The sequence below is a fragment of the Chamaea fasciata genome, unplaced genomic scaffold (assembly GCF_029207755.1).
Source record: "Chamaea fasciata isolate MVZ Bird 193981 ecotype frontalis unplaced genomic scaffold, bChaFas1.0.hap1 SCAF_30, whole genome shotgun sequence".
NCBI lineage: Eukaryota > Metazoa > Chordata > Aves > Passeriformes > Sylviidae > Chamaea > Chamaea fasciata.
Window position 1 is genome coordinate 409,691 of NW_027094115.1, and position 23,099 is coordinate 432,789.

Below are 23,099 nucleotides of genomic sequence, written 5' to 3' on the forward strand. Positions count from 1 at the left end.
TGGAGCGGCCGAGGGAAGGGCGCGACGCCACGGCTCAGCTCCCGGATTATCGGGGGGAGCAAAAAAAAAAAAAACACCACAACCCCCAAAGAGTTTCGGATCCTCGAGGTTTGGGAATTGTCCGGGGCCTCCCGGGTGCTTGGAATTTTCCAAGATGATTCCAGGCTGCTCTTCCAAGGAGCTTCCAGGCTCCAGGCATTGATTCCTTTGCCATTTTTGGGGTTGGATGAAGGCAGAGCTGAGATCCCTCCGGCTCCGGCCCGGCGCGGGAACCCAGCCCGGCTTTGGAGGGACGGATGGAGCCAAAATAAAAGTGGGATTTGGGCGTTAAGGGCTGCCTCTAAATCCACGTATTCCGTAGGGAAAACGGGATTTTTCCCTTTTGGTCGAGGGATGGCCGTGTTCGGAAGGGGCTCTATAACAATCCAAAGGTCGCTCCCATCCTGGGGACACGGCCGGGGCTGGGCATTCCCGGGGATCGGCGTTCCCTGGGATGGGCCCTTCCTGGAATATCCTGGAATATCCTGGATGGGGGAACACCCCCGCCCCCGCCCCCGTCCCTAAATCCGGGATTTCCCCCCGGCAGATCCCGGGCCGGAGCTCGGATTTGATCACACCGACGGCGTTTTCCAACCTCAGCCATCCCACGGCTCTGTGACCCCTGGGCTGCTCCACGCGGCGAGGGGAAATCCTGGGAATCATTGCCCAGCTCCGACGGAAATCAATCCACGGCTTCTCCTCCTGCTCCATCCAGCGGCTCAGCCGGGAAAAACCGCCGGGAAAAACCAACCGCAGCATCCCCAAATCCAAGGATTCGGCCCAGAATTGCCGGCCTGGGAATGCTGGGAAAGCTCCTGCTCCGGGGCGATTCACGTCCCTCTTCCCAAACTTTGGAATGCAGTGGAATTCCCAACCTTTTGGCGATGGATCCGACGCATCCAGGACATCCCGAGGTTTTTCCTAAAGCTCCCGGAGCGCAAGGGATGCTCCAGAAGGAAAAGCCATGGATTTTTTTTTTCCTTCTTGGTGGAGCTTTGCCTCAGGCACAGAGCTCAGGGCTCCCCCAGGAATGTGCCCTCGGCCCGGGAGCCGGGACCGGGAGCCAGGCGGGGGGCACTGGGAATGTGGGAATTACACCTGGAGTCACGGGGAATGTGGGAATTACACCTGGAGAGTCCCGGGGATGTGGAAATTACACCTGGAGTCACGGGGAATGTGGGAATTACACCTGGAGGGTCCTGGGGGATGTGGGAATTACACCTGGAGGGTCACAGGGAATGTGGGAATTACACCTGGAGGGTCCCGGGGAATGTGGGAATTACACCTGGAGGGTCCTGGGGGATGTGGGAATTACACCTGGAGGGTCACAGGGAATGTGGGAATTACACCTGGAGGGTCACAGGGAATGTGGGAACACACCTGGCGGGTCCCGGGGACGGCCTGGAAGTTGCCCTCAGTGGCAAGGTGGGGATCGGGCCCAGCCTGGGCCCTTTGATCCCAAAGATTCCAGCCTCGGTGACTCCGGGACTCTGGGATTCCGGGATAAGCGGCGCTGCTCCGGCGGCTCCTCCTCCTTCCGGGGGGGTCCGGGGCAGCGCCGGCGGCTGCTGGCGGCGCTCGGGCCCAGCGCAGGGGGGGAACTGCGGGAATAGCGGGAATGGCGGGAATGGCGGGAATGGCGGGAATCGCGGGAATCGCGGGAATGGCGGGAATCGCGGGAGTCGCGGTCAGTGTCGGCCCCGGCCCCGCCCCCTCGCCCGCACGAGCGTTACTGAGCGCGCGCCGCCGTTCAAACCCGCCGCAGGGGGCGGGAGCGCCGCGCGCCGATTGGCCGCCAAGCCGGCGCCCCGCGCGCTGATTGGCCGGGAGGCGCGGCGGGGGCGCGGCCTCGGCGAAGGCGGGCTCCCCGTCAGGAGCCATGGCCGCCCGCACTCCCCGCGCCGCCGCCGCCGCCGCCGCCTCCGTCCTCTCCCCGACGCCGCGGGCCCTCGGCGGCACCGGCACCCCCGTGCTCGCCGAGTGCCCCGGCAACGATGATGAGCGCGAGAGGCGCCAGCGCCGCCGCTCCAGGGCCGTGGACTCGTCGCTGCAGGGCCTCGGCTCCCCCTCGCTCAGGTAGGGCCGGTGCGCAGGGCCCGGGCTGAGGGGAGAGCGCGGGCACCGGCCCCGCTGAGGGCACCGCGGGCACCGAGCCCTGGGCCCGGGCTGAGGGGGATCCCGGGCCCGGGGGGATCCCGGACACCGACCCCGCTGTGTCCCGCAGGCCCGAGGGCTGGCAGCCGCCGCTGCCCCAGTGGAGCAACGCGCAGATCTCGGAGCACTACAGCACGTGCATCAAGCTCTCCGCCGAGAACGTGAGTCGGGGCGGGCGCGTTCGGGCTCTGCGGGGTTGAAAACTGGGCCGGGCCGTCCCACCGCACGGGGGTTCTGCCCGCACACGCTTCTGGAATATCTCTGGGCGATCCCAGGAAAACGTTCCTCTGCGACTTCCCGGGCATCAGTTCCTGCCCGTTCCTCTGATCCCGTGGCTGGGCCCTTGGAGCAGAGCCTGGGTCCATGCTCCCACATTCCCCCCGGGATATTTCAGGCTGAGATCCCCGCTCAGGGATCTCCCTCTCCGGGAACTCCGGCTCCCTCAGCCTTTCATCATCGGGGAGACGCTCCAGCCCCCTCATCTTTGTCCCCGTCTGCTGGAGCCCCTTGTCCCTCCTGTCCTGGTGATCCCAGAGGTGCACACAGCACCCCAGGGTGCCTCCCAGGGCTGGATCGCTCCCTGACCTGCCGGGAACGCTCCTCCCGGTGTGTCCCACTGGTGTCCTTGTCCCCAGGGGCCCGTTGTTGTCCCTCAGGTCCTCCTCCGCGGGGATCACCTCCACTCTGTCCAGGACTGTCCTTCCCCAGCTGCAGGACCTGCCTGAACTTGAATTTCACACAATTCTCTGCCCGTCTCTCCAACCTCTTCCCGGAGGAAGCTGTGGCCACACCCGGGCTGGCCTTGCCCTCCCCTGGTGCCACCCGGGCCGTCCCCTCGGTCCCCGGGGCGTCCCTGGCCAGGGGAAGGGTCCCCAGCTGTGCTTTTGTTGCAGAAAATCACCACCAAGAACGCCTTTGTGCTGCACCTCATCGATTACATGACCGACATCCTGAAGGAGAAGAACTCAGAGCTCACCAACTTCCAGGTCAGAGGCGTCCCTGCTGCTGCCGTGTCCCCGCATCCAATTAACCCCGGGCTTAATTAACGCGAACCCCCCCCCACCCCCGCTCAGGGGGCTGCCGCCGAAACCCAGGCACTGGTGAAACTGGAGGCGCTGGCTCCTGCAGAGGCTGAGTCGTGCCTGCTGTGTTCCAGAAGGAGCCCGGAGTGGGACCTGGGAGGCCTCAGAGCTAAAAACCAGGCTGGGGGAGGAAGGGAGGTGCTGCTGGGCTGGTTCTGATCCCAGAACTGACCGGGGAAAAGCATCCCGGGATTTGTTGGGAGGCCCAGGTGGATGCCTGGGTGGATGTTTGGGATGTGGCCCCCAGGAGCTCCTGAGGGAAGGGTGGGAAGAGGGGCTCGGGGTTTCCCCGGGGCCTTCTTGGCCTTCCTGCTGGGCTCTGGGCTCGGAAAAGGCGCTTGGAATTTCACACCCTTGACGTGGTTGGGAAAACAGGATGATCCCAAGGGGGTGACCCTGAGGGAGGAGAGGAGGCCGAACCCACCCCTTTCTGCTTCTCCCCATTGCTGAACTCAATCCCAAAAGGGATTTTTAGCTGCGATCCCCCCCCGAAAAAAAGAGCAAACCGCGGGGGAAAAAAAAAAACCCAAAACCCCTTTAACTTTCACGGCAAACCCTTCCCCTGTCAGCCACGGCTTCCCCGGGGGTGCCGAGCACTGGGGCACTCAGCTCTGGGATCCTCCAGGGGAGATCTTCCTCACCCAGCAGGGAATTCCCTGCTCCTGCCGCAGGTGGCAGCCGGGACTCTGGACGCCAGCGCCAAGATCTACGCCGTGCGCGTGGATTCCGTCCACGCCGACGCCTTCAGGGTCCTGGGCCACCTGGGCAAGGAGCCAGCCCCTGCCAAGGACCTGGAGAGCCCCGAGGAAGGTGGGAATTCCCTCTTTTCCCTCTCCAAAATCCCCGGGAAGTCCCTCGTTTCCCACCCGGGAACGGGAGGAGCCGCAGCGCTCTTTCGGGGTTGGGAGTTCCGAAGAGATTTGGGGTGGATGGAATTCCCCGAGGGTTGGGAGATTGCACGTTGCTTCTCCCGGGGGGCTGGAGCAGGGAGGGGTGCGGGAGGAGCTGGGGCTGTCGCTCAGTGACGTCAGATTGCACTCTGGGGTCACACGGGGCACTCTGGGGTCACACGGGGCACTCTGGGGTCACACGGGGCACTCTGGGGTCACACGGGGCACTCTGGGGTCACACGGGGCAGTTTGGGGTCACACGGGGCAGTTTGGGGTCACACGGGGCACTCTGGGGTCACACGGGGCAGTTTGGGGTCACACGGGGCACTCTGGGGTCACACGGGGCAGTTTGGGGTCACACGGGGCACTCTGGGGTCACACGGGGCACTCTGGGGTCACACGGGGCACTCTGGGGTCACACGGGGCACTCTGGGGTCACACGGGGCAGTTTGGGGTCACACGGGGCAGTTTGGGGTCACACGGGGCAGTTTGGGGTCACACGGGGCACTCTGGGGTCACACGGGGCACTCTGGGGTCACACGGGGCAGTTTGGGGTCACACGGGGCACTCTGGGGTCACACGGGGCAGTTTGGGGTCACACGGGGCACTCTGGGGTCACACGGGGCACTCTGGGGTCACACGGGGCAGTTTGGGGTCACACGGGGCACTCTGGGGTCACACGGGGGCAGTTTGGGGTCACACGGGGCACTCTGGGGTCACACGGGGCAGTTTGAGGTCACACGGGGCAGTTTGGGGTCACACGGGGCAGTTTGGGGTCACACGGGGCAGTTTGAGGTCACACGGGGCAGTTTGGGGTCACACGGGGCAGTTTGGGGTCACACGGGGCAGTTTGAGGTCACACGGGGCAGTTTGGGGTCACACGGGGCACTCTGGGGTCACACGGGGCAGTTTGGGGTCACACGGGGGCAGTTTGGGGTCACACGGGGCAGTTTGGGGTCACACGGGGCAGTTTGGGGTCACACGGGGCACTCTGGGGTCACACGGGGCAGTTTGGGGTCACACGGGGCACTCTGGGGTCACACGGGGCAGTTTGGGGTCACACGGGGCACTCTGGGGTCACACGGGGCACTCTGGGGTCACACGGGGCAGTTTGGGGTCACACGGGGCAGTTTGGGGTCACACGGGGCAGTTTGGGGTCACACGGGGCACTCTGGGGTCACACGGGGCAGTTTGGGGTCACACGGGGCAGTTTGGGGTCACACGGGGCACTCTGGGGTCACACGGGGCACTCTGGGGTCACACGGGGCACTCTGGGGTCACACGGGGCACTCTGGGGTCACACGGGGCAGTTTGGGGTCACACGGGGCACTCTGGGGTCACACGGGGCAGTTTGGGGTCACACGGGGCAGTTTGGGTCACATGGGGCAGTTTGGGGTCACACGGGGCACTCTGGGGTCACACGGGGCACTCTGGGGTCACATGGGGCAGTTTGGGGTCACACGGGGCACTCTGGGGTCACACGGGGCAGTTTGGGGTCACACGGGGCACTCTGGGGTCACACGGGGCAGTTTGGGGTCACACGGGGCACTCTGGGGTCACACGGGGCAGTTTGGGGTCACACGGGGCACTCTGGGGTCACACGGGGCAGTTTGGGGTCACACGGGGCACTCTGGGGTCACACGGGGCAGTTTGGGGTCACACGGGGCACTCTGGGGTCACACGGGGCACTCTGGGGTCACACGGGGCAGTTTGGGGTCACACGGGGCAGTTTGGGGTCACACGGGGCACTCTGGGGTCACACGGGGCAGTTTGGGGTCACACGGGGCACTCTGGGGTCACACGGGGCAGTTTGGGGTCACACGGGGCAGTTTGGGGTCACACGGGGCACTCTGGGGTCACACGGGGCACTTTGGGGTCAGACAATCCATAGAAGCCAGCTCTGCCCATCCCAGCAGAGCCCGGGCGTGGCATTTCCGTGCCCGTTCCGGCTGTGCCGTGCCCGTTCCGGCTGTGCCGTGCCCGTGTTCCCGGTTTTCGGTGCCCGTTCCGGCCGTCCCCCTCCCGTGCCCGTGGCGGCGTTGCCGATTTGGCGCTGTCCTCTCCCGCCAGGCCCCAGCCCGGCCCCCGCCGCCGCCCGGAGAGCCGCGCCCAGGACGAGGCCGAACTTCCGAACCATCGAGAGCAACCTGAGCAACATCAACGTGCCGGCGGCCGGGCGCAGGGCCGAGGTGCGCGGGGAGCCCTCCTCACCCTCCTCACCCTCCTCACCATCGCCCTCCTCCTCCTCCTTCTCCTTCTCCTCCTTCTCCTCCTTTTCCTCCTCCTCCTCCTCCTCCTCCTCCTTCTCCTTCTCCTCCTTCTCCTCCTTTTCCTCCTCCTCCTCCTCCTCCCCATCCCCGTTCTCCCGCTCTCCCGTTCCCCTGGTCCCTGAGAACCTCCTGTAGGAGTTCACGCTGGGCGAAGGACCCGGGAACGCTTTGGGGTGGAAGAGCCTCAAATCCCAGCCGGCCTCACCTCCCGCCTGCTCCGGCCTGGCCCGGAGCGTCCGCAGGGAGGAGCTGCCGGAATTCCGGCCCGGCAGGAGAGGGAATTCCGGCCTTCCCAGCTCCGGTGGGAGTTGATTCCTCCTGGAGCTTCCCTTCCTGCCAGGCCCCTCCAGGGATGGCTGGGATCGGGATTGGGATGGGGATGGGGATTGGGATCAGGATTGGGATTGGGATCGGGATCGGGATGGGGATCGGGATGGGGATGGGGATCCCCCTGTGGCAGCAGAGCCCTCCTGGCCCTGTGTGTCCCTGGATCCCAGGATCCCAGTCCGGGAGGGAAGGGACCCTCAATCCCGCCCTTCCCACGGGCAGGGGCGGCTCCCGCTGGCCCAGCCTGGGACACTCCCAGCGATCATCCCGGGGGTAGAGAGGGAACAATTTCCTCCTAAAATCCAGCACCTGGAATCCCGGAATTCCTCGTGTTGGAAGGGACCCCTCCGCCCATCCCATCCCATCCCCCCCGGTGTCCCAGGCTGCTCCAGCCTGGCCCGGGCCATCCCCAGGGCTGGGAAGGAGACGTGGCCATCGTTCTCCCTCGGGATCTGCCCTCCAAAGGCTCCCGTTCCCGCATTCCCAGGTCCCCCATTCCCATTTTTCCAGGTGGATCCCATGTTCCAGCGGGCGGCCGCCTCCTTCGACGAGTGTAACACGGCCGGGATCTTCCTGTCGGGGCTGCGCTCCCAGAGCTCCCAGAGCCGCCTGCGCTTCCCGTGCGGCCTCGTGCCCCTGCCCTCCGCGGAGAGCCCGGCCCTGCCCAGCGCGCAGCCCGTCGCCGTGCCCGGCCTCCGAGGTGAATCCCGGCCCTTCCCGGCCCTTTCCCGGCCCTTCCCGGCCTTTATCCAGCTCCTTTCTCCGTGCCCTTGTTCGCTGCTTGAATCCCTGCTGGAAAACTGGGAATTTTGGAGGTTTGAGGTCCTGAGCCAGATTAGGGATTCCAGAGGCGGGTGGGAATTCCAGAGGCGGGTGGGAATTCCAGAGGCAGGTGGGAATTCCAGAGGCGGGTGGGAATTCCAGAGGCGGGTGGGGATTCCTGCTGGGATCCCAGGAATTCCCGGGTATCCCACCTGTCCACAGCCCTGCTGGCCCCGTGCCTGGAGAAACGCCGGATCTGCTCGTCCCTGGCTGGATTCCAGTTCACCAAGTGGGACGAGGAGTCCCACGACGAGGTGGGTGGGGATTCCCGATCCGGGTGAGAATTCCCGATCCAGGTGGGAATTCCCTCTCCGGTGGGATTCCTGTGTTGCAGTCGGTGTCGGCGCTCCTGGAGAAGTTCGGCCGGAGCGAGCAGGCGTTCGATCCCAACCTGGATCCCGACGGCGACGACGGGGAGGGCTGGGCCCCCTCCCAGCTGGAATTCCAGCCAGAATCTCCCGCCGGAGACAGGATCCAGGAATTCCAGGAGAACGGCGGCGACTCCCTCGGGACACTCGGCCACAGCAAGAGGTGGGCACGGGGATCCGGAGCCAGGGAGGGATTCCCGGAGCCAGGGAATGAGGAATTCCCGGTCCCAATGAGGAATTCCCGGTCCCAATGAGGAATTCCCGGTCCCTGTGGGGAGCTCGTTTCCTGCTCCAATCCTGGGCGCATCCAGGAATGTTTTCCAGGAACATTTTCCTGGGATCTCTCTGCATTCCAAGGAGAACTTGGGCAAATCCCGGTGTTTCTCCAGCAGAACTGAGGCTCTGGAAGCCGCAGTGCCCTCGCTCATGGGGCTGGAGCCGGGATAACAAATCCCGGGAATGCCGAGGGAATTCCCGGCAGGGCTGACAGATCCCGGGAATGCCGCGGGAATTGCCAGCGGCTCCCGTTCCGTCCCCAGGAGCCCCGGAGCCCCCTTTGGAGACGGGGACATCGGCACGCTGAGCCGGCACGTCTCCCTGCATCCCGGGGAATATTCCTACTTCAGCCCCCGCACGCTCTCCATGTGGGCCGGCCCCGAGCACTGGCGCTTCCGGCCCCGCCCGCCCCGTGAGTGAGCCCCGGGATCCCGGAATTCCGGCTGGGAAGGGTTTGGATCCTGGAATTCCGGCTGGGAAGGGTTTGGATCCCGGAATTCTGGGTGGGAAGGGTTTGGATCCCGGAATTCCGGCTGGGAAGGGTTTGGATCCCGGAATTCCGTGTGGGAAGGGTTTGGATCCCGGAATTCCGGGTGGGAAGGGATCGGATCCCGGAATTCCGTGTGGGAAGGGTTGGGATCCCGGAATTCCGGCTGGGAAGGGCTCAGCGCCCATCCATGGGCAGGGACACTTCCCATTATCCCAGATTTCTCCAGCGTGGCCTTGGCCACTCCCAGGGACGCAGCTGCGGATCCCCCGGGAATTCCACCCGGCCCCTCGCTGCCGGGAATTCCTTCCCGAAATCCCCACCGAGCCCCTTCCTCTGCGGACCTTCATCCCTCCCCGCTCCCAGGGAAAGCCGGGAATTCCTCCAAGCTGAGCCCTGCCGCTTTCCGTGGGGACGGGGGAGGATCCCTGTGTGCTCCAGGCGGGAATGAGCCGCGCCGGGCACTGACGGCTCCTCCCTTTCCCGCTTTTCTCCCGTCCCTTCCCTTTCCCGCTTTTCTCCCGTCCCTTCCCTTTCCCGCTTTTCTCCCCGGCTCGCCCTCGGCAGCCCCCGGCCCGGAGCGGGATTCCCGGCGCAGGATTCCCAGGAAGGCCTTCGAGTTGGATTTCCAGGAGGACGTGGACTTCCAGGCCCATTTCCGTCGGACCAAGGTGCCCGCGGCGCCCCCGATCCCGCCGCCGCCCGGAATTCCCGGGATTTGGGCAGCTCCGGCTGGGGCTCCCGCCGGGATCCGGGAGGCGCCTGGGCCCTGCCCCTTGCCGGGCAAAGCGCTCCCGATTCTCCGTGGAGAGCTGCCGGAGCTTCCCGTTTTTCCACGGAGCCGTCTGATCCTGTTGGCAGGCGGCCGTAACTCTGGCCAAATCCATCCTGGAAAACCCGAACGTCCGGAGCACCACGCTGCCCGCCGACTTCAACTACGAGCCCCTGCGCATGGTGCAGCTCTTCCTCAAACCCCTGGTCCAGGTGGGAGCCTTCCCGGGGGAATTCCCGGGAATCCGCCCGGGGAATCGTGCCAGGGAATCCGCCCGGGGAATCATTCCAGGGAATCATCTCGGAATTGTGCCAGGGAATCACTCCAGGGAATCATTCCAGGGAATCGTCCCAGGGAATCATTCCAGGGAATCATCCCAGGGAATTGTCCCAGGGAATCATTCCAGGGAATCGGCCCAGGGAATCATTCCAGGGAATCATTCCAGGGAATCATTCCAGGGAATCGTCCTGGGGAATCATTCCAGGGAATCATTCCAGGGAATCATCCCAGGGAATCGTCCTGGGGAATCATTCCAGGGAATCATCCCGGGGAATCGTCCCAGGGAATTATCCCGGGGAATCATCCCAGGGAATCATCTCGGAATTGTGCCAGGGAATCATCCCAGGGAATCACTCCAGGGAATCCCCCCGGGGGATCCTCCCAGGGGATCATTCCCAGCACAAATCCTCTCCCCGCTGACCAGGCCCTGGGGATGTTCTGGGCTCTTCCCCGGCGCTGCCGTCGCCGCAGGCGCTCCCGGGAGGGCGGCCAGGGGACGACGAGGGCACGAGGCCCGGCCTTTTCCCGGGAATCCTTTGGGATCTTTTCCCACAGCTCAGCGGGAGCGCGGATCCGGCGGCGCCCTTGGCTGTCGAGGCTGGGATTGAGGATTACGACTACGACAACCCCGGCGACACGGCCGACTTCTGCCCCGGCCCGCCGGTACGGCCCGGGATCGGGATGGGGATTGGGATGGGGATGGGGATCGGGATCGGGATCGGGATGGGGATCCCCCTGTGGCAGCAGAGCCCTCCTGGCCCTGTGTGTCCCTGGATCCCAGGATCCCAGTCCGGGAGGGAAGGGACCCTCAATCCCGCCCTTCCCACGGGCGGGGCGGCTCCCGCTGGCCCAGCCTGGGACACTCCCCGCGATGGAAAAACTTGGGGATTTCTGCTCCCTGAACCGGCCTCGGGTTCAGCCTTGGCCCGATCCCGAGGGGTCGGCCCCAGTTCCATGGATAAACCAACCCAAATCCCGTGGGATCAGCCCCATTCCCGTGGGATCAGCCCCATTCCCGTGGGATCAGCCCCATTCCCGCGGGATCAGCCCCATTCCCGTGGGATCAGCCCCATTCCCGCGGGATCAGCCCCATTCCCATGGATCAGCCCCAATCCCATGGGATCAGCCCCATTCCCATGGGATCAGCCCCATTCCCGTGGGATCAGCCCCATTCCCGTGGGATCAGCCCCAATCCCATGGATCAGCCCCATTCCCGTGGGATCAGCCCCATTCCCGTGGGATCAGCCCCATTCCCATGGATCAGCCCCATTCCCGTGGGATCAGCCCCATTCCCGCGGGATCAGCCCCGTTCCCATGGATCAGCCCCGTTCCCGCGGGAAGGCGGGCAGGAATTCCCGCCCTCCGGAGCGCTCCTGCGGCCCCGGCTCCTGGCCGGTGACTCTGGGCCTCGCGTCCCCTCGCAGGCCCCTGACAGCGACGACGATCCCGACCCCGCCGAATTCCCGGGCCAGGCCCGGCACTTCCGGCTCCCGGCTCATCCCGAGGCTCCGGAACTTGCCGGGATCAGCGGGAACATCCCGGCCTGCGGGGAGCTGGAGCTCATCGCCGAGCCCCAGAAGGTCACCGGGAGCGCTGGGAGGGCTGGGATTGGGAATGCTGGGAGGGACTGGGAATGACTGGGAGGGACTGGGAATGCTGGGAGGGACTGGGAATGACTGGGAGGGCTGGGCTGGGAATTCCTCCCTGGGAATGGGAATTCCTCCCTGGGACTGAGAATTCCTCCCTGGGAATGGGAATTCCTCATTGGGACTGGGAATTCCTCACTGGGAATGGGAATTCTTCCCTGGGACTGGGAATTCTTCCCTGGGACTGGGAATTCCTCATTGGGACTGGGAATTCCTCATTGGGACTGGGAATTCCTCCCTGGGCCGGGCTGGAGCGAAAACCTCTCAGCACCTGCAGGGTTAAAAATCCCGCTGCAACCCCATGGGGCTGGATTCCTGGGATTGCCAAGATTCCTGGGATTGTCATTCCCAGGGGAACAATTCCCACACTGAACACCAGGATTCCTGGGATTGTCATTCCCAGGGGAACAATTCCCACACTGAACACCGGGATTCCTGGGATTGTCTTTCCCAAGGAACAATTCCCCGCGTTCCAGCGAGGCCGCACTCGCTGTCGTTCCCCGGGAAATTCGGGAATGGTGAGAACGGCGGCCGTGATCCCGATGATCCCGGTGCTGATCCCGGCGAATGCCGCCTTCCCTCCCTCAGATCCATAGAATCCCCATCCAGTACGCCAGGACCGCCAAGAGGATGGACATGAGGAGGCTCAAGAGGAACATGTGGGAGCTGCTGACCGAGCGGGGAGCGGCCGGAGAGGTCAGCCGGGGGGATTCCCGCCGGGAATCCTGCACGGATAGACCTGGATCCGTGGATAGACCCGGATCCATGGATAAACCCGGATCCATGGATAAACCCGGATCCATGGATAGACCCCGGTTCCATGGATAGACCCGGATCCATGGATAAACCCGGATCCATGGATAAACCCGGATCCATGGATAAACCCCAATTCCATGGATAAACCCGGATCCATGGATAAACCCCAATTCCATGGATAAACCCGGTTCCATGGATAAACCCGGATCCATGGATAAACCCGGATCCATGGATAGACCCCATTTCCCTGGGAGAATCCTGCAGTCGCCGTCGGCAGGGATGCGCTGAGGCCCGCGGGGTTTTCCTGGGAATGGGGCGCTCTGCAGCTCCGGCTTTTCCCGGGCAGGGGGAGGCCGCCGGGGCGGGGCCGGGCACGGAGGCGGCCGGAGAGAAGGTCCTGAGCGAGCTCACCAAGGATCTGCTGCACAGGTGCGCACGGGGGTGGGCCGGGAGAAAGATCCCGACGGGAGCGGGAATGGGGAAATCCCGATGGGAATGGGAACGGGAATGGGGCGGGGCCAATCCCAATGGGAATTCCAGAGTGCTCCGGGATTCCCGGGGCTCTGATCCCGTTTTTCCACAGGCTCCCTCCTGCCATGGCCACCAACCTGTCCGTGCCCTTGGCCTTCGTGTGCCTCCTGCACTTGGCCAACGAGAAGGTGAGAGCAGGGAGACGTTCCCACAGCCCCGGGGATTCCATGGGATGCAGCTCATTCCCATCAATCCCAGTTTTTCCATGGAATGCAGCTCCAGGGGACGTTCCCAGTCCCAGCTTGTGCGGGGTTTGTCCCTCAGGGCTGCCCTGAGCATTCCAGCCTCTGGAAAAGGGAACAGAATCCCGGAATTCCTGAGGCTGGGAAAGGTCTCCAAGGGGACAGGTTCCCCACCTGGATTCCTCCCACATCCAGGAATTCCTTGGAATTCCTCCAGGGACAGAGACTCCCCACCCCCCTGGGCAGCCCCTTCCCACCCTTTCCCGGAGGAAATTCCTGCTCTGTCCCTCACTCCCTGGAAGAGGCGGCAGGAGGGGCCGGGGTTGTTCCCGCGCCTCCTCCTGGGGGATGTGATCCCTTCCCATTCCAAAGGGATTCCCCTTCCCATTCCAAGGGGATTTCCCTCCCCATTCCAAAGGGATTCCCCTTCCCATTCCAAAGGGATTCCCCTTCCCATTCCAAGGGGATTTCCCTCCCCATTCCAAGGGCATTCCCCTTCCCATTCCAAGGGGATTTCCCTTCCCATTCCAAGGGCATTCCCCTTCCCATTCCAAGGGGATTCCCCTTCCCATTCCAAGGGGATTCCCCTTCCATTCCCAGAACCTGAGGCTGGAGAGCACCCAGGACCTCTCGGATATCCTGGTGAAGCAGGGACGCTGAGCCAGCTCCGGATGCCGGCCGGGAACGCCGAGCATTCCCCGGATCCTGCTGCGCTCCGCGCCCCCAGCGGGAGGGAAGGTCGGCATTCCGGCACGTCCTGCCTCGGCTTCCAGGCGGGATCCAGCAGCTTTTCCCTGGGATTGGGAATTCTGCAGCTCACTGTGAACCCCCAGCGCCTGCAGCGGAGCCTGCTCCGTGTCCCAAAACTTCCCGTGTCCCAAAATTTCCTGTGTCCCAAAATTTCCTGTCTGGATCCCGAACTTTCCTCTGTGTCCCAAAATTTCCTGTCTGGATCCCAAACTTTCCTCTGTGTCCCAAATTTCCTGTCTGGATCCCGAACTTTCCTCTGTGTCCCAAAATTTCCTGTCTGGATCCCGAACTTTCCTCTGTGTCCCAAATTTCCTGTCTGGATCCCGAACTTTCCTGTGTGTCCCAGGCTCTCCGGTCCGTTCCGGCCTTTCCTCCCGTGTCGTTCCCAGTGTGTAATTCCCGGATTTTGGTCTGACTGTCACTCCTGGGCCCGCTTCCTGCCATTCCCTGGGATTCTTCCCCGTGTTTTACTGTTTAAGGACAATAAACTCTGCACCCGTCGGAGCGGGGCCTGGAGGGATTCCCGGGAATAACCCCGGAGCGGGCTGGGGCAGCGAATGGGGACACATCCCTCAAAAAAGGGAATGCAGGGATCGGAGCCTGGAGCAGCGGCCAGGGCTGGGCTCCAGGAGCGGAATTCCGGGATCGGGATCGGCCGGGAGCTCCCGGCGCCCGCGGGATTTTGGAAGGACATGGATTTTCCTGCTCCAGGGGGAGCTGGGGGTCCCAGGGGCGGGGCCTGCTCCCGCTTTTCCCGGGAACGGGATCCCCAGGGGCGGGATCTGCTCCCGCTTTTCCCGGGAACGGGATCCCCAGGGGCGGGATCTGCTCCCGCTTTTCCCGGGAATGGGATCCCCAGGGGAAGGATCTGCTCCCGCTTTTCCCGGGAATTCTCCTGGGAATTCCACAGCAGGAGGATGCGGAGCCGCGATTCCCGGCCCGCCGGGCTCCGCCCGCGCTGCTCCCGCCCCGTTCCCGGGATTTCTCCTCCGGGAATCCTCCGCGGCTGCGGGAAGCGGGAGCCGCTCCTGGCGCTGCGCGGGCACCTCGGGGGCATCCAGAGCCGCTCCCGGGCTGGAATTCCAGGGATTGACATTCCAGGGATTGAAATTCCAGGGATTGACATTCCAGGGATTGACATCCCGGGGGCTGCTGCTCCAGGGATTGGTGCTGCAGCGGCTGATGTTCCAGGGGCTGATATTCCAAGGGCTGATATTCCAGGGGCTGATATTCCAAGGGCTGATATTCCAGGGGGCAGCATCGGGAGGGGTCCCAGAACGAAGGGGGGGGGGGGTCCTAGAACCGGGGGAGGGGCCCCAAAATCGGGGAGGGCGCTCTCAGAGCAAGGGAGAGGTCCCAGCAGAGGGAAAGGGTCCCGGCTCTGGGGAGGGGTCCCCGGGCGACCCCCGCCCCTCGGGGCTCCTCTCCAGGCGCCCCCCCATGTCCCCCGGGTCCCCCCGACCCCCCAGTGTCCCCCCGGGGGCGGCGGGCTCGGGGCGGTTCCCGGCGCTCCCCCCGGGGTGCTCCGCTGCCCCCACGCCCCCTCTGTGCCTGAAATCCTCTTTATTCCCGAGAATCCCTTCCGCTCCCGCGCCGGGGGAGCCCCGAGCGCTCTTCCCGCAGCTCCGGATCAAAACCGGGAATAACATCCCGAGCGGGGCCGTTTGCCGCCCGAGTCCCGGGCTCCCCGCGGGGGGGGCGGGAGAATCCTTCAGCCCCTCCCTAGCCCGGGAGGGGGGACAGGAGCCCAGGGCTCCCCCCGCTTCTCCCTTCTCGGGTTTTTGGCCCAAAATGAGTCACCGGGGGAATTTTTGGGTTTTTTCTCATTTTTCAGGGCTCTTTCATGAGTCGAATCCCGGGGGGGGGGGGGGCGCGGGGGGGAACTCTCGGGCGGCTGAGCCCCGTCTGCTCCCCGCGGGAGAGCGGCCCCGGCCCCGCGGCGCTGCGATTCCCAATCCGGGGACGCGGGACTGCATCCCCGGGATGCTGCGGATCCCCGGCAAGGGGAGCGGGAGCACGAGCCCCGCGCATCCCGCCGCGTCCCCGCCCTCGGCGCGGCTCCGGCGCGGCCAGCGCGCCCTCGGGGGCTGGAAAGCCCGGCCCAGTCATTCGGGGGCCGGGGGCAGAACCCCGAAAGGCGCGGCCGTTCCGGGAAGGAAAGAGTCAATGGCGGCGGCTCGCCCCGCTCCGGCTGGCACACGCCACTTCCCCGAGCGGGGCTGACTCATCCCGGGCTCGGTCCCGCTCCGCGACACCCGCCCGCCGCTCCGGCCGCCCCGCAGCCCGGCCCGAGCCGCCGCCGGTGAGTCCCGGGGGTCCCGGGGGGCTGGGGGGGGGGGGTCCCTCCGCCCGCCCCGAGCCCGCTCCGTCCCGAGCGGGACCGGCCGGGAGCCCCCCCCCCCCCAAATCCCGACCCCGCCGGGAAGCGGGGCGCGCCCCGACCCCGCGGGGGTCCCGGAGCTGCGGCCGCCCCCGCCGGCCCCCGGCCGCTCGGGCGGCCCCCCGGGGATGCCGGGGGGGGGGGGATTCTGGCCCAGCCGGCGGCGCGGGATGGGGAAGGGATGACTTCAGCCCATTACTCAGCCGCCGTCACGCCTTGGCAGCGCTCCCGCGCTATTCCGGGCCGCGACGCTCCAGCCCCGCGATTCTGGGCCTCAACCAGGCGGAACCGGGCCGGGCGCGGGGAGCCGGGCGAGGAGAGGGAGCCCCGGACACGCCGCGGGCTCCGCGGCGTTGGGATTTGCCGTGAGTTCGAGCCCGCGCCGGGAAAGCGCCGCCGCCGAAGCGCCCGCAGTTATTGTTATCCTAATGAGCGTTGTTATCTCATTAAGTGTGTAATTAGGCGCGGGTGCCGCCCCCAGCCCCTCGCAGCCCCGGCACCCGGGGAAAGGGCGGCTGTTGGCAGCGGCGGGGGTTGTTCAGCCCCAAATCGGGCGCGTTTCGCCCCAAAAGCCCCGCGGCCCCCCCCAGGCCCCGGCGGTTTCCTGCGCTCGGGGAGCGCTGCCAGAAAGGGAGGAAATCGCGTCAGCGGTGCCGGGAACCGAACCCGCGCGGGGAGGCACCGCGGGGGGCGCCACACGGGGCGACACCCGGAGCCGAGCGCACAGGTGGGGCCGTGACACCTGGACATGATGGACACCTGTGTGTGTGCGACACCTGGGTGCGTGTGCGACACCTGTGCGTGTGACACCTGGACATGATGGACACCTGTGTGTGACACCTGTGTGTGTACGACACCTGTGTGCGTGTGACACCTGGGCATGATGGACACCTGTGTGTGACACCTGTGTGTGTGCGACACCTGTGTGCGTGTGACACCTGGGCATGATGGACACCTGTGTGTGACACCTGTGTGTGTGCGACACCTGTGTGCGTGTGACACCTGGACATGATGGACACCTGTGTGTGTGTGCGACACCTGTGCGCGTGACACCTGGACATGATGGACACCTGTGTGTGACACCTGTGTGCATGTGTGACACCTGTGTGCGTGTGACACCTGGGCATGATGGACACCTGTGTGTGACACCTGTGTGTGTGTGACACCTGTGTGTGACATTTGTGTGACACCTGGACCAGTCACCTGCTGCACACCTGTGTGTGTGCGGCGCCTGTTGCACACCTGTACCTGCACACACGCGCGCGCGCTCACCTGCACATGGGGAGAGGTGCCTGGACGTGCTCACCTGCACACACCTGTGCCCAGGCGTGCTCACCTGCGCTCAGGAGCGTGCTGGCGCCTGTGTGCCCGTGTGAACACACCTGGCGCACACGCACACACCTGTGCTCGGGTGCGCTCACCCACAGCCGCGCGCTCCCTGCGGCTCCAGGACTACAACTCCCGGCGCGCCCTTCGCGGGGGGCGGGGACAGGCCGCTCGGCTGTCCAATAGGAGAAGGGGCGTGTTTGCTGCAGCCAATGGACAGCGAAGGGGGCGTGGCGGCCGCGCCCCGCGGTCACGTGGCGCGGGCGTGGCCGGGGCGTGGCCGGGGCGGGGGCAGCACCTGGGCAGCCGCTCTGCCCGCCCCGCTCCGTCCCCGGCTCGGCATCGCCGCTTTCCCGCGGTTTTCCCCCGGAAACTTTGGGGCTGCGGGGGACGCTCGGGGGGCAGCGAGCCCCGGGTGTGCGGGGCGGGCGGGGAGGCGCGGGCGGGCCGGCTCCGGGCCGCCGCCAGGTGCCGTGCCCCACGGGCAGCGCCAAATCCTCCCGATTCACCCGCGATTTCGGGAGAGCCGCAGCGGTTTGGGGTCTCACCCTCTCCGCTTTGTTCTGCCTTCCAGGACCCCTCCTAAACCCGAGGCCGGCGCCTCTCCCCCCATGGAGAACAATCAAGAGCCGCAAGAAGAGCCCCGAGAACCCTCCAGCACCGCCCAGCCCGCCGTGAGTGCTCCCCGGCGTTTTGGGGGGGCTGCTGAACGCCCCGAAATTTGGGGGACGGAGGGAGGAGGGCACGCAGCGCTTTGGCCGGCGGTGGAAGTGAGGATGAGGCAGAGAAATGTGGAAGTCCCAGCTTTGGGTGGGGGGCGAGGGGGGGAACGGACCAAGAATGGCATTTTGGGGGGGAGAAGTGAGCGGTCCCGTGTAAACAGGATCGTTGCTGGAATTATTTTTTATCCTCGTAAGGAAGAGGGGGTTGGATTTTGTGCCGCTGGAGCTTTTCCCTCCCTCCAGCAGCTTTTTATTTCACCAAAAAAAAAAAAAAAAAAAACCACCCAAAAAAAACCCGCCCAAAAACACCCAAGAAAGGGGGAAAAAAAAAAGAAAAAGAAAAAAAAGAAAGCTTTGAACTCTTTCAGCCGTTAAAATCCGGTGTCTGTCACAAGCTGTTAAATGAATAGAAAGAACCACCAAAAAAAAAAAAAAAAAAAAAAAAGGAAAAAATAGAAAGACTAAAAAAAAAAAAAAAAAAAAAAAGTAGAAAAGGACGGAGTTGGGAGCCGAGCAGCTTCTTTGCCCAAAAATAGCAACAAGTTTTATAACTCCGGAAAATGTAGAACAAACAAACGAGGAACATTTTTAGCTGAGAAAGGCGGCGGCGGCGGCGCGGGGCGGGGGGGGAGCTGAATTGCTGAATTTCTGCCCGTCTGTTTTCCTGGAAGCCGCCTCTCGTGTTCTCGCCCGAATCCAGCGCTTTGACCAACTTGGCCGCGGGCCCGGGGCTGCGGGGAACGGGCCCGGAGCTCCCCGGGCTGCGGGGAACGATCCCGGAGCTCCCCGGGGCTGCGGGGAACGATCCCGGAGCTCCCCGGGGTGCGGGGAACGATCCCGGAGCTCCCCGGGCTGCGGGGAACGATCCCGGAGCTCCCCGGGGTGCGGGGAACGATCCCGGAGCTCCCCGGGGTGCGGGGAACGATCCCGGAGCTCCCCGGGGCTGCGGGGAACGGGGCCGGAGCTCCCCGGGCTGCGGGGAACGAGCCCGGAGCTCCCCGGGCTGCGGGGAACGATCCCGGAGCTCCCCGGGCTGCGGGGAACGATCCCGGAGCTCCCCGGGGTGCGGGGAACGATCCCGGAGCTCCCCGGGGCTGCGGGGAACGGGGCCGGAGCTCCCCGGGCTGCGGGGAACGAGCCCGGAGCTCCCCGGGCTGCGGGGAACGGGGCCGGAGCTCCCCGGGCTGCGGGGAACGGGGCCGGAGCTCCCCGGGGTGCGGGGAACGGGCCCGGAGCTCCCCGGGGTGCGGGGAACGGGCCCGGAGCTCCCCGGGGTGCGGGGAACGATCCCGGAGCTCCCCGGGGTGCGGGGAACGATCCCGGAGCTCCCCGGGCTGCGGGGAACGATCCCGGAGCTCCCCGGGGTGCGGGTGGAGCGGCAGCAGCTCCCCCAAAACTCAGCCCCGTGTCCCGCAGGACGCGCCGGGGGCCGGGGATGGCGCCGAGGGGGACACGGCGGTGGGAGAAGGTGGGGACACGGACACGGACACGGACAAGGAGAAGGAGGAGGAGGAGGCTTTCCTCGTCAGCCTCTACAAGTTCATGAAGGAGCGGCGCACGCCCATCGAGAGGATCCCGCACCTCGGCTTCAAGCAGAGTACGTCCCCGCCGGGGCCAGGGGACAGGGGGAGGCGGCCGTGCACAGCCCCCGTGTCCTCCTGACCCTCAGCATCTCCCCTTGATTCCCAGTTAACCTCTGGAAGATCTACAAGGCCGTGGAAAAGCTGGGAGCCTATGAGCTGGTGAGTGGTGGCTGTGGGTGCTGGAGTGTCCCCGGGGTGCTGGGGTGTCCCCGGGGTGCTGGGGTGTCCCCTGGGTGCCCGGCTGTCCCCGGGGTGCCGGGGTGTCCCCTGGGAGCCGGGGTGTCCCCTGGGTGCCCGGCTGTCCCCGGGGTGCCGGGGTGTCCCCTGGGTGCCGGGGTGTCCCCTGGGTGCCCGGCTGTCCCTGAGGTGCCGGGGTGTCCCCTGGGTGCCGGGGTGTCCCCTGGGTGCCCGGCTGTCCCCTGGGTGCCGGGGTGTCCCCTGGGTGCCGGGGTGTCCCCTGGGAGCCGGGGTGTCCCCTGGGTGCCCGGCTGTCCCCTGGGTGCCGGGGTGTCCCCTGGGTGCCCGGCTGTCCCCTGGGTGCCGGGGTGTCCCCTGGGAGCCGGGGTGTCCCCTGGGTGCCGGGGTGTCCCCTGGGTGTCCCCTGGGTGCCGGGGTGTCCCCTGGGTGCCCGGCTGTCCCCGGAGTGCCGGGGCTCACCCCTCGCTCCCTCCCTCCCGCCGCAGGTGACGGGCCGCCGGCTCTGGAAGAACGTCTACGACGAGCTCGGGGGCAGCCCCGGCAGCACCAGCGCTGCCACCTGCACCCGGCGCCACTACGAGAGGTGAGGCCGGGCCGGGCCGTGCCGGGCCGTGCCGGGCCGGGGGCTCTGTCCCGCCGCGGGCCCCAGTTTCCCCTGGCGCTCACCGCGCTCCCCGCCCGCTCCGCAGACTCGTCCTTCCCTACGTGCGGCACCTCAAGGGCGAGGAGGACAAACCGCTGCCCCCCAGCAAACCCCGGCGGCAGTACAAGGTCTCCAAGGACGACAAGAGCAAGAGGGCCAGGAAGGAGAAGGGCCGCGAGCAGGTGCGCGGCCCCGACCCCCGGGTCGTGTCCGGGCCTCGCTGCGGAACCCGCCCGGGGAAGGGCAGGGAGGGGAGGGGAGGGCCCGGCCGGGAAATGAGAGCGGGGCTGGGGGAGAGGGCGGGCGGGGAGCCGGGACCCTCGCCCACAGCCCGACCCCCTCCGCTCGCAGGTGGCTCCGGACAAGGGGCAGCCGGAGGCGGGCGCCGAGGAGGCGCCGGAGCGGGGCCGGGGGACAGACGGACGCTGCAGCCCGGCCAGAACGGCCCCCAGCCCCTCGGGGGGGTGTCCCAGCCCCTGCAGGAGCCACAGCGAGACCTACAAGCGCCTCTTCTCCAGCTTCTACTCCAAAGGGAACCATCCCATCATGTCCCCGCTGGCCAAGAAGAAGCTGCTGGCGCAGGTGAGCAAGGCCGAGTCCTCGCACTGCCACAAACGCCACTGGCCCGAGGCCCGGCGGGCACCGAGCGACACCGGCCCCGAGCCGCCCCGGCCGGGCGGCGGCCCTCGCCCGGCCCAGCAGAGGAGTCCGGAGCCGCCGGGAGCGCCGCACGGAGCGGCGAGCGCGGGGAACGAGGCGGGCCCGGCCCGCAGCGCGTCCCCGGGAGGCAGAGACAGCCAGGGCTGCCCGCGGGCCCCGGACGGCGGCCCGGCCCCCGCCGTCTTCACCGGCTACTTCCACGCGTACCGCAGCGAGGGGCTGCGGGCCGGCGCCTGCCCCCCGCTCTGGGGATGCTTCCCCAACCTGAAGGATTTCTTGGAGCCGCCCTCCGCCCTCCCGGCGCGGCCCGAGGAGCGGCCGTGGGAGGGCCGGGCCGCCGCTGTCCAGGCCTGCTGGGTGCCCCCCGGCGCCGCCTTCGGCCCCGCCGCCCCCGCTAGGGCCGGCCACGAGGAGGAGGAGGAGGAGGAGGAGGAAGAGGAGGAGGAGGACGAGGAGCCCTTCGGCCCCCCCGCCAAGTCACGCGCCGTGTCCCCCTTGGCCAGGGAGGACGGGGACAGCGGGAGCCGCTCGCCGGGCGGCCACCGAGGGCCGGCCAAACCCAAGGCCGTGGTGGCCGCTCCGGGCTTCGCCGCGCCGCGGCCGCCGGACGCTTTCCAGGGAGCCGCGCTGCACTTCCCGGGCGCCTTCGGGCTGAAAACGCAGGGCGTGCCGGTGGCCCCGGCGCTCTCGGTGAACCCGCTGGTGATCCCGGCTTTCCCCAGCCCTTTGGTGGTGGCCTCGGAGCTGTGCCGGCCGCTGGCCACCGGCGCCGGCCGCTTCCCCGCGTCCTACGGGAACTCGCCGCAGCCGCGCCCGTACCCGGCGGCGCCGTGGCACGGGCAGCGCTCCCGCAGCTCCCCGCACGTCCCCGCCTTCCCGCACCGGCCCTAGCGCTGCCGGGCCCCGCACGGCACAGGCCGGGCGACGGTCCGGGGACAGGGAGGGGACAATCCGGGCCGGGCCGTTTTTATTCCTGATCTCGGAGCCGTCTGTACCCGACGCCGTCGGGGCAGTGGCTCGGCTGCCGGCGCCCCACGGTTCTCTATATTTTCTATATATCCGCACACAAATCTATAAAAAAAGGGAGCAAAAGCAGTGCTGGAGGTTTCTGTTCGTGCCGGCGAGCAGCTGGGGGATGGTCGTTCCCATCCTGCCGTGCCCTGGGGCCCCCCCGCCCAAATTTGGGGTTGGTGTCACCTCCATCCCGGGCTCCGGAGGTTTTCAGGAGCCTGGGAAAGGGAATAAACGGGAATAAACCTGCCTGGCTGGCCCCGACCTGGCAGAGTTTGGGGTGTCCTTGATTTCTGGGACCGGGGCAGGGTTTGGGGGGGATCCTCTCCCTAAACACGGAGCTGCAGGGCTGAGAACTCATCCCGTGGGGAAGGACGGGAGGAAGGAAGGAAGGAGCTTTTCCGTGTCAGTGTTGGGGGAAGCGCAGCAATTCCATGGAACAGCGGTGTGTCCAAGCGGGAACCAGCCCAGCAACAGCTCCAGGCGATTTCTGCCTCCAGGTGCTTTTTGGTTCCAGCAGCTCCAGGCGATTTCTGCCTCCAGGTGCTCTTGGATTCCAGCAGCTCCACTCGAGCCGCTCCAGGTGATCCCAAGGCTCTGGGGGAGCTCCAGGCCTCGCTGTCCCCGTGGCAGCTGCTCCCCACCCGCAGGGACAGCGGCAAGGGCGGAAGGACGGTGGCACTTCCTTGTCCCCAGGATTGTGAGAGCTTCAGGGGCAGCAGGAACTGTCTCTCAGCACGGAAGGACCACCTGGAAAGGCCCAGTTTGGGGCCAGAAATTGGGAATAAGGGCCCCCGGGCAGCCCTGATCACCGCGGGGTGCTGGGAGCCTCAAAGCACTCCTGGATCCGCCCCGGGATCGGCGGCACCCCGAGCGTTTCCCTGCCCACAGGAGGCAGCCACAGGGATCCAGCTGCCCCCGGCAGCTTCCAGCACGCCCCGGGAG

At 66.3% G+C, this 23,099-nt stretch overlaps 2 protein-coding genes across 4 annotated transcripts; both read left to right on the forward strand.

Moving 5' to 3' along the window:
- The first annotated feature begins 1,914 nt into the window (after window positions 1–1,914).
- NCAPH (non-SMC condensin I complex subunit H) lies at window positions 1,915–14,129 on the forward strand. The gene is made up of 17 exons (XM_066206169.1): window positions 1,915–2,115; window positions 2,264–2,354; window positions 3,087–3,179; window positions 3,947–4,085; window positions 6,236–6,354; window positions 7,273–7,462; window positions 7,747–7,838; window positions 7,919–8,115; window positions 8,492–8,640; window positions 9,283–9,386; window positions 9,577–9,699; window positions 10,322–10,429; window positions 11,191–11,346; window positions 12,001–12,108; window positions 12,515–12,597; window positions 12,752–12,827; window positions 13,482–14,129. Exons 1-17 carry the CDS (start codon window positions 1,919–1,921, stop codon window positions 13,539–13,541), a joined length of 2,085 nt encoding a protein of 694 aa, XP_066062266.1. The 5' UTR covers window positions 1,915–1,918; the 3' UTR covers window positions 13,542–14,129.
- A 1,563-nt stretch (window positions 14,130–15,692) lies between these two features.
- ARID5A (AT-rich interaction domain 5A) lies at window positions 15,693–22,238 on the forward strand. 3 transcript variants are annotated; one of them, XM_066206298.1, is made up of 7 exons: window positions 15,693–15,933; window positions 17,912–18,011; window positions 19,476–19,656; window positions 19,749–19,801; window positions 20,326–20,423; window positions 20,530–20,665; window positions 20,835–22,238. In XM_066206298.1, exons 2-7 carry the CDS (start codon window positions 17,949–17,951, stop codon window positions 22,032–22,034), a joined length of 1,731 nt encoding a protein of 576 aa, XP_066062395.1. In that variant the 5' UTR covers window positions 15,693–15,933; window positions 17,912–17,948; the 3' UTR covers window positions 22,035–22,238. The 3 variants fall into 3 exon arrangements, with proteins under 3 accessions (XP_066062395.1, XP_066062396.1, XP_066062394.1); XM_066206299.1 differs by lacking the exon at window positions 15,693–15,933 and adding an exon at window positions 16,235–16,376; XM_066206297.1 differs by lacking the exon at window positions 15,693–15,933 and adding an exon at window positions 17,343–17,752.
- Window positions 22,239–23,099: the final 861 nt, after the last annotated feature.